We start from the raw sequence: 15,811 nt of genomic DNA, 5'->3' as shown, positions 1-15,811 counted from the left end.
CAGATCCCTCAGAGAAGCCTGTTCACAGATATCCTGTCAGATATCCCACAAGAGCTCAGCCTCACCACGCTGAAACGCTCAGGGGTAGAAGGGCTGCACCCCGCAATGGTTTGGGCCTCGTTAGTGCCGCTACTTCCCACGGCAGAATGAACACCTAGGTAACACCTGGCTAACACTGGGCAGCACAGAACGGAACTGAAACATCCCCAGAAAGTGTTTCGAGAGAAGGATAACTTTAAGCACGCTGCACTTCCAGGTTTTGTCAGGGCACTTTTGCTCTCCAAGGGTGTCACTGTATTTTTTAGACCCTGTCCCTCCCAGGGCCATTTTTGGCCCATTTGTTTGTTTTTTTTATTTAATTGAGTTACTGAAACTCATTAAAGAAAACACGCTACTGACTCTGCTCGGTGTCTTCAACAGGCTGCTGCAGCCTAAAGGCAGCCAACAATTACAGAGTCCTCAAATACCAGAGCTGAGCAATGCAGACACTTCCACCAACACCCAATTTGGAGCAGCTAATCCGTCCCAAAAGCCCCGTTTTGAAGCTTCAGGAACTCTGTGCAAGACACCCTGATTCAAATTGCTCTGAACACGGTACCAGAAGGACAGGGTGCTTACAAGTTCTGACCTACCTACACCAGATCTCCTCCTGTCAGGGAAATCTGGGATTTAGGAAGGGCATTAAGGAGCCGTTTTTATTTTGATCCCTCCCACCCTGCAACATGTGCGTGGATCAGCATTTCATACCGAAGCAGTCGTCTTACTTTCCTGCATTTACCCCCAGGAACAGCACCTGAAAGGTTACTGGAAACAGGAGCCCGAGGCCACCGGGAGCTCTGAGGAGGCAATAAGCAAGCAAGAGAGCTGGGGCATGGTGAGGAGGGACTCGTGGTGGAACTCGGCGCTGGCTAATGCAGCCCTGCCATCTGCAACCTGCACCCAGCGGAGCTGAAGTCAACAGATGATTTGCAACCCTATCAAAGATAAACAGAACGAAGAAGCCGCTCGCTTCGACCTCGGGAAAGTTTCATCTTTCTGCCCAACAAAAGAACCGAAAATAAAACTTGAACAGTTAAATCGTACTAAGCGGTGCAAAAGCAGGAGGGCACTGGCTCTGTGCTGCTGCTCAGAACCTTCAGGAGCCGTGGGCACGAGAAGCGATCCCACGGGTTTTCAGTGCATGGAAGCCATCACTGCCGCAGCCTTTTTTACATCTGATGTGTTGAAGTCTGTCTCACCCTCAGCGACGCTCAAAGAAGAACTCAAAGCACAGGTGGAGCCCTTCTAAAAGGAGAAGCCCTCACCACATACGGCATATTTTGGCCACAGGAGACGAGAGCCTTAGACTTAAAACCACAAAGATGGAACCTGTGTGAGTGTCTGCACAGCTCTGAGCACCGGAGCTGTCACAGCCCCAGCAGGCATTTCCATCGCCTCCCTGGAAGTCATTCCAAGAAAGGGAACGTTTCTGACCGTGGAAACGCATTCAGCTACGACTCACATCCCAACCTCAGCCCCCAAGGAAAGCAGAGAATTCACAAGAACAAGACATTCACGCCAAGGCAAGGGCTGAAAAGGAAGAGTACGAGCTTCAGGGACACCACAATACGCAAGGGCGGAGAGAAAAGCCAACTTCTTTTCTCCCCGTTTTCAATTTCTGATTTCCGTGTCTTCCACCAGGCGTCCGGGGGCCGCTTTTACTTACCCATTTACCGATTAGTTTTTACTATTTACTTATTAAACCGCACAAAGATACTTCATTCCCTGCCTCTTTTTGTTTTGTCCCACACAAAGAGATGACCAAAATCTACATTTCAGATAAAAAATTAAGGAAAAAGGACTCCTGGAATAGCCCACAAGACAGGGGAACCTGAGCACTGCTGTGAGGGCCCCCAGGGCAGCACCCGGAGCCCAGCCGCCCGGGACGAGCGGAACTCGGTGACTTACCAGCAGGCCAAGATACAGAGCCCCGTGAAGAGGATGATGGGGATGGGGTAGGAGGCACAGAGCAGCCCGTGGCTGTAGAAGGCCCGCGATATCCTCTCGCGCAGCTTTTCAGTCAGGGTCATCCTCAGCGGCCGTCACCTCGCTGCCATCCCGGGGTACAGCAGGGCGGCGGGCAGCTCCAGCATGTGCAGGGCTTCAGGGGCGCCGTATCCACCTAGGGATCAGAAGGAAAGCTCACGAGGAAGAAAAATAAAGCAAAGCAAACGCCACCAACTTGCTGCAGAGAGGTTTCCCCAGGACGGGGGCTGCTCAGCGCCGCGCGCCCACCGGAGCTGCTCCTGGACGCTGCCAGCCCGAGGGCTGTGACCACCAGCAGCACCCGAGGGGATCCCGAAGCCAATTTTTGGAAATGATGGAGCAGAAGAAACCCATCCCCTGGCTTCTTCTGTCTTTTTTATTCCAATTGGCCTTTGCAAAGGCAGCGTACTCGGAAGCGAAAGACCCGAGTGCCAGACAGGTTTTTCTGTAGTTCAAAGCTACGACTACCCAGAGTTTTATGGTTTTACCCGAGAGGAAATAACGACACTTCTCCTGGCTTCTTCAGGATACGAGGGGCCGGTCAGAGACCCGAGGCACGCGACTGAAGTTGCTTTGTCCATCCTGAAGGGAGAGCGCACGGGGTGAGGAGGCAGGGGAGGCTGGCAGGCAGGGAGCCATGTAGGGTTATTTATACACGTCCAGCTTAGAAATTCCCCAAGCTTTCCACGTTCCGACGCTGGAGCAGGCACCACAGGTGCTCTTTTCCTCTTTTTTTATTTTCCTAAGCACTCACTTTCAGCTGAGCACATACCAGGGAAGACAACCCTAAGCACAACCATCACGCTTTTAATTTCGGGTGAATTTCTATTGAACGCCCATTTTAAGATGATCTACCTATTTTTTTTTCCCAGGAACACAACTAAAATGATCAGATTTTAGCAACAGAAGCACCAGCACATCAGCCTAACGGCAAAATGAAAAACCTGGACAAATATTTTCGTGAATACCTTTCTCAGCAAGGCACCAGGCCTTGCCGGATGGATCGACATCGCTGTCCCAGACGTAGGGAACTGCCTACCCCCCCCCCTTTTAATTCTGGAGCTCAAGAGAGAATAAACAAAACCAATTTTACTTTCAACTTTCAACAACAAAACCACCTTCCGGAGCTGTTCACCGAGTGGAAACACGCAGGAAATCCCCGCACACAGGAGCCTCCTGCTCCGAACTGACCGCTGAAAGCGACAAAGCCCTGGTGAAGGTACAGCGGGAACAGAACTCAGCCTGTGGTAGCAGAGGGGAAAGGAATTGAAGAAATGTAAGTTGGAACAGCTGAACTTCATCTCACCGGGGATTCCTCCAACGTGCTAGAGGTGGACGGCGTTACGCTGCGGCTTTTCGCGTTTGCTTGCTTCACCTGATGTGAACCATCAACGTTAAAAGGAAAAGGTAAGCGCTGCCAAGCGAACACGTGCTTACTGGTTTTGGGGGCTGCATATCCAGCTCTGAGGTCTGTTAGCTTTATGCCGCAGCAGCGCTCACAGAAGTGGAAGGCAGGAGCAGCTCCTGTGCAAAGCCATTTTTGCAAATAAAGGTTAGGTACCTGAAAATAAAGCCTCTGAGTTTAGGACAAATACTCAAATAGGATCTACTCAGAGGGTTTTTTTTTTTCCTGTTTTGCATGAGTGCACATCCAAGACAACGTTTGAATGGAGACAAGCAGACCTCAGGATGTTTCCTTCTGCCCTCACAACACCGTACGTGGTGTGCCTCGTGCCCTTCGCTTGCAGAAGACACGTAGCAGCGAGGGTCAGAGATGTGGCATAGGAAACAAAAGCAAACAGCAGGCTCCAAAGAGCGAGGTTTAGCTTTTAACATCCTCAATTTCCAAATTTTCTTTATTTCCAAACTAAGTTGGAGATCAAGCAACTGCTTGGCCTCCCTGGTCCCTCCTCCCACCCAGAACGTGCGGTGTTACCGCAGCGGGCAATGCCCGAGCGCCCTTTCCCCTCTCCTCCCTGGTACCTGCCACGGGGGCTGTGTGTGCCCGGTGGGACACCTGGGTCCGGATGAGATGGCACTAATGCCACGCACCCGTCATGAACTGGAAATTTGGTGCTGCAGCAGCTCCACAGAGAACACAAGGCAGAGTGCAGTGACCCACCATGCCTGACAGATGCACAGTTGTCAAAGAATTACCCTATAGACGATCTTTTCCCCCCATTTTTGGGTTACACCAGGGAAAAAGCCATTGCCAAAATCATCTGGCTACCGCAGTCCAAGCGGCAGCTTGCCCCAAAGCGGAGCGGGCTCCGTACGAGGGAGAACAGGAAGCGTGGAGCAAAACTCCCTTCCGACACGCCGCGTTGCGTGCCAGGTCGCCACCCCTTTCTCTGGGGTACGGCACCCTCCGACACATGGAAATGAGTTTCTCCAGCAGCCAAAACCTCTCTTTCAGAGTTCACTGCAACTCCAGGTGGCTTCTACCACCCCAGCAAGAAGCAGCAGTCGCTCACCTGCTGTTCAATCCCAGCACGAGGCAGGCAGGGAGAACGTTAAATAAATGCCCGCCCCCTCGGAGCCCTAACACCTATTTTCAAGGGGGTCCCATCCTAGTTAACAGCAGTTGTCACACCCCACTTCATTCGTGACCTACTCGGTGCTGACCGCCACCACGGGACGAAGCAGCTTTCCGACCCGCATTGAACAGCAGCGCAGAGCAGCAGGGGCCTGTCACCGCTCCCAGCCTCAGCAGCCCTCTCTGGTACTCCCTGGGTACTCACCGGCTCAGAAGCGCCAGCCCAGCCCTGTAGCAGCCTGGCCTGGCTCACCGGGACTCCTGGTGGGTGCCAGAAGGTCCCACCTGCCCGAAAGCTGAGCAGATCCCACGGAATCACAGAATAGTCTAGGTTGGAAGAGACCTCCAAGATCACCGAGTCCAACCTCTGACCCAACACTAACAAATCTTCCACTAAACCATATCCCTAAGCTCTACATCTGAACGTCTTTTAAAGACCTCCAGGGATGGGGACTCAACCACTTCCCTGGGCAGCCTATTCCAGTGCCCAACAACCCTTTCAGTAAAGAAGTTCTTCCTAATATCCAACCTAAACCTCCCCTGGCACAACTTTAGCCCATTCCCCCTGGTCCCGTCACCAGGCAGGTGGGAGCACAGACCGACCCCCACCTCGCTACAGCCTCCCTTGAGGTACCTGTAGAGTGCAATAAGGTCACCCCTGAGCCTCCTCTTCTCCAGGCTGAACACCCCCAGCTCCCTCAGCCGCTCCTCGTAAGCCTTGTTCTCCAGACCCCTCACCAGCTTCGTTGCCCTTCTCTGGACTCGCTCGAGCACCTCCATGTCCTTCTTGTAGCGAGGGGCCCAACACTGAACACAGTACTCGAGGTGCGGCCTCACCAGAGCCGAGTACAGGGGGACAATCACTTCCCTGGCCCTGCTGGCCACGCTGTTTCTTACGCAAGCCAGGATGCTGCTGGCCTTCTTGGCCGCCTGAGCACACTGCTGGCTCATATTCAGCCGACTGTCAACCACTACTCCCAGGTCCTTCTCTGCCTGGCAGCTTTCCAACCACACATCTCCCAGCCTGTAGCGCTGCTTGGAGTTGTTGGGCCCCAGGTGCAGGACCCATTCACTTCCAACCTGTAAAGCTTTTCTCCGATGAGGAGCGCGTGGCGGAGCGCTGTGCAGGCACCCAGCTGGCGGCTCAGCATCGGGCACCGAAGCAGCCCCACAGCTGAACCCCGAGGGTTTGGGAGGAGCAGAGACCAGCCGGGGCTGGGGGCACTGCTGGGCGGGTGCTGGGTGCCTCCCCACGCAGCCCACCTGCCCGTGACACCCCTGGCAGCCCCCAAGCTTCACCAAGATAACTGAAGCTTCACCAGGCTTGAGGTTTCAGGTTGAGAAGTGCAGCAAGATCTCCAGGCTCAGACAAAGGCTGTCGTCCCCGCCTGTACCAGCCGTGGGGCTGGGACACACGGAACCCCAACGGCCTCTCGTGTTTCTTGACTAAATGAGTGCACGAGCCCAAACTATGGTAATGTTACCAATACGGGAGCAGAACGAGCTTATTCCATGGCAGTGTGGACGCTGGAACCGTTACACTTGCTCGGGAACCTCCTACTGCTGCTCCAGCTCGCTGCCTCTGCTGCAAGTTCCTACAAAAAGCAAGGCTTCTGTAAGACTCTTGTAAGACACACCGGCAATGGAAGAGATGTGGAATCTCTTGTGGGGAGAATAAGCTCAGGCTAGCAGACGCCGGGAGATGCTGCTTCTCCCGAGAGAAAGGCTTCCGTCTCACCCAGCAGCAGCTGCGCATCCCAAACTCCACATTTCTGCCTGAAAATGTTTTACAGGCTGCAGGGAAAACCTCCCCTTGCTGACAGGCAGCTGCCGTGCATGTAAGCGGCAGCAGCTCAGAGAGCGTTAACCCACAGTGTGCTTAGAGGCAAAATTCTCACGTGTGGGGAAGCTCCTTCCTTCGTGATGGACAGTGAATTTTAAAGATAAATGTATTTTAACATCCGAGTCTTCCGAAAAAGCTTCCTTGGAGCGTGCCTCAGCATTAGGGAGTCATAAAACCTGATCGCTCAGCACCTGTGGGGCTGTCAGCAACAAGTCACCCTGCCGGGGCTGCAATCATCCCTTTTGCATCCGTCAGGCCAGCACGGGCTTCCCAAGCATCTTCCGTCCCCAGAGGTATCGGTATTAAGCTTCCACCTGCAGACGTCACAAAATAAGAGACAGCAGGACTGATGCTGCTTGAGACAGAGCTAGCCAGACTGCTTCAAAACTACTGAAAAATGAGGAAAAAAATGGATTTGGGGTCCAGTTAAGGTCTTGAGCCACAGGCAGAGCACCTACCGAGGACAACACCTTTTCCATCCTTGTGCACCTCCTTCACGCAGCACTTAACATCCTACAGGCACATGTTTGTACACACGTATGGCTCCAGGAATCTCCCGCACTCCTGGGCTCTTCCAGGACACTCAGGAGCCATCCCTGATAGAGAGCTCACCGCCTGATTTGTAGCCTACCCTCAACTCACAGAGCTCTCTGATCTCTCTTCAGTCCTCTCTACTGATCTGGGTTCACTACGATGCCCGGAACTCAGCACAACATCCTCCCAAAAACAGCCAAAAAAACCCAAAGCGTCCTGCTGCTGCCAGCGAGAGGCACACAAGAAAGGTCAGAGCATCCACGGACCAAAGATAAAACAGATCCCTTGCCCTCTGTTGGGCTGCAGAGGCAGCTCGTACCCCCGAGATGCCTCCAGCAGCAAGCGGTGCCAGCAGCCGCCGGAGCTCAGCTCCCAGCCCGAAACGTCCCGGCAGCAGCAGCAGAAGGGGAAGGAAGAGGGGTACACACCACGGGAACCCGCTTCTCAGCGCATCTCACTTGCCAAGCGTGAATTCTCCTCCAACCAGGGCCAGGGACGAAGCACTTGTGAAAACTTCAGAGATGGGAACGCAAGAAATACGCTGGAGACACGGCCCTCCTTCAGAGAAACGCCACACAATCAGCTCTAACACCCAGCCCCTGTTCTCCGCTCGCGTTCCCGTGAGAAGAATAAGGTGCTTTGTGCTGCCAGAGGACATGGGTCACGGGGAGTAGAATGCTTCCTATGGGAAAACCCCGACCAAGGCACGAACCTCCCGAAGGCTGCGGGCTCCAGCGGGTTGGTCCTGACACAGCCCCTGGGGAAACGAGGCTCCAGAACTGCCCCCGTTCTCTCCGCTGGGTACTCCTCCTGGAAGGGTCCTGCTTGTACCTAGAAAGCAGGAACCCTTCAGCAAGTGTGACTTCAGGCTACATTCTCCCCATCCCAGATGAGGGCAGTATTAAAGAAGTTGAACCGTGTTTTTAAACCAGGTTTCAAAAAGAAACCGCTTTGAAAAGTCATCACGATATCCCCGACAACGTAAGCAGCTACCAAGGAGGGACCAAGGCTCAAAATTAAGCTCCCAAACCCATTGTCCGTACGTCTTTTGGACCTTCCTGCCACAAGAGAAGAACCTCAGCTAAACTCCTGCTGCAGAGTAGCAACTCCTCGAATCCATTTCCTATTAAAGGTCCTTTTTCGCTTCCTAAACTAAGGAGTACTGCAGAAGGCATCAGACATCTCACTGGTAGGGGTGCGGTGGGATATTCCATGTGAAGAACCATAAAGCAACAGGTATCTACAAAAATAACAAGCGTCCAGGTTTAGGGGGCAGACCACACAGCTTCAAAGCTTCCTCCGCCTTTTGCATCCTGCCAAACACAGCAGGGAATACTGACGTCTTACCAAACCCACTAAAACATTTCCCAATCGTTTCTTCCTGGTGTTTCCCAATCTTTTCTTCTCTTGCCCAAGCCGGCTCTGGTTAGCAATGATCTGGGCTCCGCTACTTACTACGCAGAAAGAAACAAGATCGTATGAGGCAGCTCCTCTTAAAACCTGCTTTCAGCATCACTGAACGCAATTTCAGAAGTATCACTAGTGAACCCCTCACACGGGGCAGCGCACGGAGGTAAGTGATAGAAAACCTGCAAAATTCGGTCAGAGAAGGTTTAATCTAGAGAAGAAGCAGCGCAGGGCACACAAATCACCACTGTAAATCCAAGGAGGACTTCCCGTACAAATCACTTTCTGGTGGCGCTGGGATGCGCACGTCAAGGAGCACGTCAGGCCAGGCCAAGTCCGCACGGCCTCCAGAGAGCCCTGCTTTGCCCAGCAGAACGTTCGGAGGATTTCCAGGCGGATCCTTCCACGATCCCGATGCACCAGCTGCAAATGAATGTTAAGAGCGCGGCCACACCGTTGTATTTGTCCAGGCCTTTGGCAAGTGACAGTAGCAAACTCCTGCTCTAATGAGATAAGTAGAAAGAAGGCAACAGAGACAATCAGATGGCAGCGTCTGGCTTTTCATTCATTTCCTGCAGTCAGCTCGGCATTTACTTAGAGAAACAGAAGCCGCGGGTATTGTAACACTATCATTAAAGACCGCCAGGAGTTTGGGGAGAGAAACTCGCAGGCGCCAAGGATCACCCAAGATTTCAACAAATGGTAGCGAGCCTTTCCCAAAAGACGTCTTCAAATGCCTCAAACCTGCATGAGGGTATTTTATCAAAGCCTACTGCAAAGCAGCATTTCAATTCCTTCGCTTTAATCGAGGAGTTGCTGAGCTCAGAACTTGCCACTCAGTGTGTTTTTCACTGGAGCTCCCTGTCAATAAGACCAGCACCAATTTGTAATTATCCAGTTCCGGCAGCAGGTTTGGACAGTGGCTCTGCTTCCACGTGGAAACCTCACTGGACAACCAAAGCATTTCCAGGAGTGAGAGTCCAAAATCAAAACCCACTGGTGGGGAATTAGAAGAGCCAAACGTTTGGCGGTAACAGAAGCTACCTAAAGATATCGCATGGGCACCACGGGAAGCTCAGCAGAAATGCCTACCGCATCAGAAAACCTGCTCAGGAGCTGAAGGTGTGTCTAAACGAGGAAAATAAGGAGAAAAAAATCTTGCACACTTATGTACGAGAACGTTATACAGCAGGTCAAAAAGGAGCGCAGGAACAGCTGGAAGAAGGTGTAAGAAGTAATAATAAATCCCAGTTCAGATACTAGGAGCGAGCCTGCCAGAAGTCTGCAGGGCCAACAGATGATTGGGATACAGAACTGAGTACAAAAAGCCACAGAAGAAAAGCTAAAGCAAGGGTAAATCCATCTCCATGGAGGAAGAGCTCGGGGGAAGGAACTCCGAGAGGAGCAGGCAGCCTCTGCCCCACGGGGAGAGCTCGGCCAGCGCTTACGGGGAGCACCTGGCAAGCTGCAGGTCACCACGGCACGGGCTCTGAAGTCAGCAGAAAGCAGCCAACAGAACTTCTGGATGGGAGGATGATTCTTCCAACGCGTCGTAGAAGAGTCAGCCTCACCAATCTGCCACACTGACTTCCCTAAAGCAATCACCAAGCACACAGATTGGGGTTTCAGTTCAGGAAGTCTGCCTACGCCTCTCAGAGCGGGCTCAGGTGAACTCCTTACGGGGACTGCTGAAAAGCTAAGCAGCCATGTGCTAAAGGAGAAGGACCTTCCTACGGCCAGAAACTGATCGTAAGAGGTTAAAAAAGGATCATAACACACATCTGATCCTTATAATAGGAGGTAAGCAGCCCCACAGGGAACTGTGCCGCTCAGCAGGCTCACGAGTTACCTGGAGGAAAGGCGTGACGCTGACAACACCAGCAACGTCTTCTGGTCCTTCCTCCTCCTCCTCACCTCAGAAAGGCCATAAGCAGAATTAGAAGAGGTACAGAGAAGCCCAACCAAGGGTGATTAAAGACCTGGAGCATTTTCCATAAAACAACGATAATATGGGAAGACTTTCCAATCTGGAAAAGATTTTATCAGCTAATGGATACAACAGACCTCTCAAAGCCGAGGCCGCCTGAGGAAACGAGCAGGGAAGGGCTGCCTCCTCCAGCGCGAGCACCATGCAGCATCCAAGGAAGCTACAAAGCTGCAGCCCGGAATAAACGCGCAGGGAAGCTGTGGACATCTTCACCCCAGGGCTCTGTCCATGCCACACGGGTTAGAAAAGCAACCAGGCACGTTTTTGTGAAGGAAGAGGCACGAAGCACCATTAAGCACCCCGCCAGGCGTTCCCCTGCCTCGGGAGGGCCACAGCCACTTTCCCAGACCTGGGTGCTGGCTGCCAGCTCCCCCTCACCCTCCTCTTGTTCGGGACTCTTCCCCTGTGCCAAACCACGCTCAGCAACAAGACACCAACAGAACCTCGCAGCCCCTTCCCGTGCGACGCGTCTCACGCCACTGCTTCTGGAACAAGCAGCTCCTTTTGTTTGCAGACGCGGCTGCCTTACAACAAGCAGCTAGGGAGTCGCTTTCCCCTAAAATACGAGGAGGGTGATGCAACACGCGCTCACGGTTACGTGGGGATGCCTTGCCGGTACGCACAGCAGCCCCGAAGCCTCCTCCTGCTCCGCACGCTGCTGCTCAGCACCAGGCGCTGGCTCCCCAGTGGCTGGGAGCCGGCTCCCGACTCCAGATGGGAGCAGCAGTTCCAGGGTGCAGACAGGAACCAGCAAGGAGCATCGTTTTTAGGATCTATCCTGTCTCCAGGGATGGACTGATGGGGCATTTTTTTTTTAAATCTCTTAAGAGAACCCATTTCCATAGCAATACCACGGGCTGCAGGCGTTCGTTGCCATTTACCTGCTTGCTAATCGAGCTCCCCAGCTGCAGCGTGGAGTTGTGCCTACATCCGCGTGTCCTCCCCAGCTCCTTCGGCAGCAGCCACTGCGGCTTCACGCGGGACTCCCACCGGAGCACACCACCGGCCCGGCCCGTGCAGGCTGGCGCTAAGTTTGTCTTTGTACTCTGTCCCCGAGTCCTACTGGTGCCGTTTTCTGAACCTCTCTGCAAAATCAAGTTCAGCATCTGAGTCCAGGCCTTCTGCTTGTGACGTGAAATAAATACAAGAACGCTTCTGGGTGGCACTCCCAGGGGAAGCTTTGTCACGACCCACCCATGGTGCGACGTACAAAACGTTTCCCAGTGACACACGTGGTAGGGACTAGCAATAAAGAGTGAAGGCCTCCCACATGCAGCCCTCACGCCCCATTTAAAGCACACAGATTGCAAAAAATCAAGCTAAGTACTTGAATACGACAGCTGGAAGCAGACCCCGTAGAGCAGAGACCCGCCGCGGTGGGAGACACCACCACCTCCTGGTCCCCTTGGGAGGCCTTCCTCGATTGTCAGTCCCGTCACATCACGTAGCTGCGGTCCTTCCCAGCTCCACGGCACTTAGGGCTTTAATACACACAGCCTTCTGCCCCCCAGGTCCTGGAGGAAAACCTGGGGCCCCACGGTAACCCCGCAGTACAGCCTCCTGCTCTAACACCAGCCACCTGTACCACCACTCTCACCAGGCTCGTTTATTTAACTGCTCTTGTACCAGTTACACAGCAGCATCCTCTCAGGATATCTTTTTCTAAACCTCACCTCCCCGATCCTTTTTTTAAACCTAACCCCGATCCTCACCAGGACAAAAACGAGGACTTCCTGAGCTCAGGATGCACGGACCCCATTCCTTCTGCTCCCAGGGGGGTCACGGAAAGCAGCAGACTCACTTCGTCAAGGAAACGCCCGTGGCAACCCAGTGCAGTAAGCCAGCTACAAAATACACTGCGAGAACAAGCAGCAAGATCTCCTCTCTCTTCTGCCCTCCATCATCCTCTTTCTATTAACGCGTTCAGATTTATTTGATGCCTTGGCTACTTGGGGCTGATTTCTGTCTTAATCCTCCTCGCACGGTTTTGTCAGGCTTTAAATGAAAAATGCAAACCCCTCGGGGCTTCAGCGAGCCCCAGATGGCACGAGTGGGAAAAGCAACCTCTGCAGCTAGTGCACGGGGTGTAAGAAGGGGATTTTAACCCAGCACTGCTTTCACGGTGAAGTTCAGGGAACTGAGAAATCCCTACAGCAGTCACTTACTCGCACAAGTCACCCATTGAACATCCCCCCAGGTTCTCCTCGAAGTTCTCCAGCTGCGATTACCCATTTACCCACCACGCCAGCCGCTGGACCTAGCACGACCTCTTCCCTGTTCCTTTACCTACTGCTGGGACTCCTGTCGTCGCGAAGGATGCATTTCCTGCTTCAAAACTGGCCTTCAGGACAGAAAAAAGGGATTTAATTTAGTCCTACAGACTCTGCCTGCCTGTTTCTCAAGCGGGTGGCCTTGCCTGCATACCTGAATACCTCTTCTACTGCAGCTACTTTTAAAGACCTTCTGCCCCAATAAATACTTGGCCTTCCATGCCTCGTAAAACTGTCGAAAGCAAGGGGAAAGTTAAAGACGACAACAACACTCAGGAACCTTCCCAGGTAGACCACACCTGCATAAAGGTTTCCAGCAGCTTTCTCCACTTCCCAGGCCTTCAGTCCCTTTTCCCTCCTGCACACGCTCTTTGGATGCACCCAGGGGCTTTCTGCAGGTACACGCCCGAGCAGAAGACCATTAATCTTTAAGCAGTACCACCCCGGTCGCCGTACGGATGAAGAAGGTGTCTGTTACTACCAGGAACCTCATCAATATTCCCCCACTTCTGCTTCGGGGACAGAAGTCCAAAGATGTACAGACAAAGTAAAACAGAAGCTGGAAGGGTTCTGAAGAGAGAAATTCACAAAGAAACTTCTCTGGTAGAGGATAAAAGTCCACGAAACAGCCAGCACTGGGCCCTGATGCTGGCTCACGTCATCTGGACGTATCCTCACCACCCAGCAACCCGCTCAGGAAGGGCGGAAGAACGTTTTCAGGCATCTTCCTCCTGCTGCAGCCTGCACTGCCAGCACCGAGGCACCTTCTGCATCACCTACGTTTTCACCGCCGCTCCTGCACTGCTCTGGACCGGACCACCCCTGGCTCCCCCAGGCGGCACACGGCCCGTTCCACAGAGCCTCTCTGCAGCTCCCAGACCTCAGAGCTCCGGCGGCATCTTCCCCCTGAAGCCTCGAATGCTGGAAGTTCGGGCTGAGCCAAATTAATCTAATTAACAGGTATCCTCTCACGGGCAGCACGCCAACAGCGACAGAAACAAGAGACCGGTGAACACGACTCGGACCGCTTAGCCCAGAAAACAGAAAGCAAAAAGAACCAAAGCTCAGCGCGGATTTCTCTGCCTTGTTCCCCTCCCAACCCCCAAAAAAAGTCACGCACGACTCTAACCAGAACGGCTTTCATTCTAAAATCTAAGTCTGCACTTCCAGGTGTTCCAGGCACAAGCGCACGCAGGCATCAGGAAGGTGACTCACCTGCACGGGGTTGGTTTTCAGCAGGTTCTGGATTACAGCAGCCGCACTCGGCAGGCCCCAAGAAGCTACCGGGACCGTCAGCATCCCATCCAGGGAGCTTTCCGCCAGCTCCAGCAGCACCAAATATTTTTCTTTCTAATAACCACCGATTAAAACGCCGGGACTGGCGGATCACTGAGCTCTTTCTTCCCAACAGCGAAACAATCCCCGAACTACTTAGTCAGATAACGAGCCTGGAAGCCTGGCTCGGGCATTGTCTTCTCGGAACAAACCAACTATTATCCCCCCGGCATCTTTATCACAATGCTCCACACAAGATCCCGTCCGGCTTTTACCGAAGAAACTCCTCCCGCTGCGCTCGCTCCAGCTGAAACTCACCGTGCTGCTGGCAGGGGCCTCCGATTTGTCCTTTCCCAAGGGAACCCCGCTAGGCACAACGGGCTCCGGCCATTCCGAGACGTCGGGAGCGTGTCTTCACCTGAGGACACAAAAGAAAAGATTCACTTGAAGGCAGCCATGGTCAGGTCCCCGCTCCTCTTCACCATTCCGGCTGCCAACTAACACCTCAGAGGCTTTGAAACTTTGAAAGCTTACAGCTTCCAGTGCTCGCTGGGCCTCTACCTCTGCCCCGGGTTCATGCTCAAGGCCGGGCTCGGGGGGCGAAACAAACCACGGCAGCACCTCAAACCTTTCGGGGATGGAGCTGGAGCCTGGCTGCCAGCATCCCCGCGGGGACAAAGTGCTGCCAACCTCCCCAGTGAGGGGGGAGAGGGACCCCCAGCTGCTCCTGCTCCCCTTCCGCTCGCTACCTGTGAGGTTGCACTGCAGACAGATTAATTCATCAGGCTCTACCTACTGCAGTTTTAAACTCTGCTCACCAGAAAAACTGACTTTTCTATGCATCACCACACGAACTTGGACAAGGCAGGCCCAGCAACCGAGTGAGAATAACACCGAGCACAGCTCTCTTCAGAGAAAGCCCGACAGATTTCATTCATCGCCGAGGTCAGGACACTTAGAAACCTATTTTAACACTCCTCGGGGGGGGAAAAAAATAATAATAATAGATTCTTCTCTGCTCTTTTGTGACGTTGGTATGTTTAAATCCCGTTTGGAAAAATAACCAGCGCTGTTCAGCCCAGTTCAGCACTGTAGCTGAAAATACCAAGGGGAATTGTTTCGGCGGGAGGATTCGGAGCTCCCAGCACGGCTCTCCGCACGCAGCACCTTCAGTGAAAATCCCGGGGTGTTTTCCTGCCTTGTGAATTCAAGGCAGCTAATCGCCTTTCTGCGTTACACAACCCGTCATGTAATCCTAAATTTATCACGCCGGCGTGCTGTCACAACAGCTACAGGTTTCACCACGAAGGAGACCGTGCCTCATCTCTGCCTCTGTCGGAACAGGAAGCGTTTCTTGTAACAATTCTAACAAATAAGGGGACACCGCCGTCAGGATCGTGCTGGCGTCCCGGCAGCAGCTCTGCCCTCGGGATCTTCCCGGACACGAAACCATGGAGCAGAGATCTTGTGCCTGTGTGTTATCTTCGCTCGGCTAACCGTGCCCACCTGCTCTCAACGCCAGGCAATCGATTCCTAAACTTTAACCAAACTTCAAAGGCTGGGGCCCCGAGCCGGGGCGAGAGATCCTCGCGGCACCACGCCGTGCCGCAAAGCAAAGTCCCCGGGGAAGCAGAGCAGTGGGACAGCTCCAAGGGAGCCAGCGATTGATTGATTGACTACTTACCTAGCTACCTGACCACCTCCCTGCCTGACTGACCACCTCCCTGCCTGATCGACCACCTACCCGCACAGTTGACCACCTAATGACCACCCACCTACCCAACTGATTACCTACCTACCTGCCCAACTGACCACCTCCCTGCCCGCTTGACTACTTACCTACCTACCTGACCACCTACCCGCCCGACTGACCACCTACCCACCCAACTGACCACCTACCCGCCTATCTACCTGTCCGACTGACCCCCACCTAC

General features: G+C 53.5%; 1 protein-coding gene and 1 long non-coding RNA gene across 2 annotated transcripts in view; one reads left to right on the top strand and one right to left on the bottom strand.

Annotated features, from left to right (window-relative positions):
- SCAP (SREBF chaperone) overlaps positions 1 to 2,114 on the bottom strand; it is a 36,081-nt gene extending 33,967 nt beyond the window's left edge. The window contains exon 1 of the mRNA XM_035317558.1: positions 1,948 to 2,114. Within this exon, the coding sequence (XP_035173449.1) occupies positions 1,948 to 2,069 (122 nt within the window). The 5' untranslated portion in view covers positions 2,070 to 2,114. The remainder of the gene's footprint in view (positions 1 to 1,947) is intronic.
- An 11,587-nt stretch (positions 2,115 to 13,701) lies between these two features.
- The window catches only part of LOC118161864, a 13,489-nt gene continuing 11,379 nt past the window's right edge, over positions 13,702 to 15,811 (top strand). The window contains exon 1 of the long non-coding RNA XR_004748197.1: positions 13,702 to 13,713. This is a non-coding gene — a long non-coding RNA (uncharacterized LOC118161864). The remainder of the gene's footprint in view (positions 13,714 to 15,811) is intronic.

The sequence above is a fragment of the Oxyura jamaicensis genome, chromosome 2 (assembly GCF_011077185.1).
Source record: "Oxyura jamaicensis isolate SHBP4307 breed ruddy duck chromosome 2, BPBGC_Ojam_1.0, whole genome shotgun sequence".
NCBI lineage: Eukaryota > Metazoa > Chordata > Aves > Anseriformes > Anatidae > Oxyura > Oxyura jamaicensis.
The sequence above is the reverse complement of the archived record's forward strand: the minus strand, read 5'-3'. Positions and strand labels throughout refer to the sequence as shown.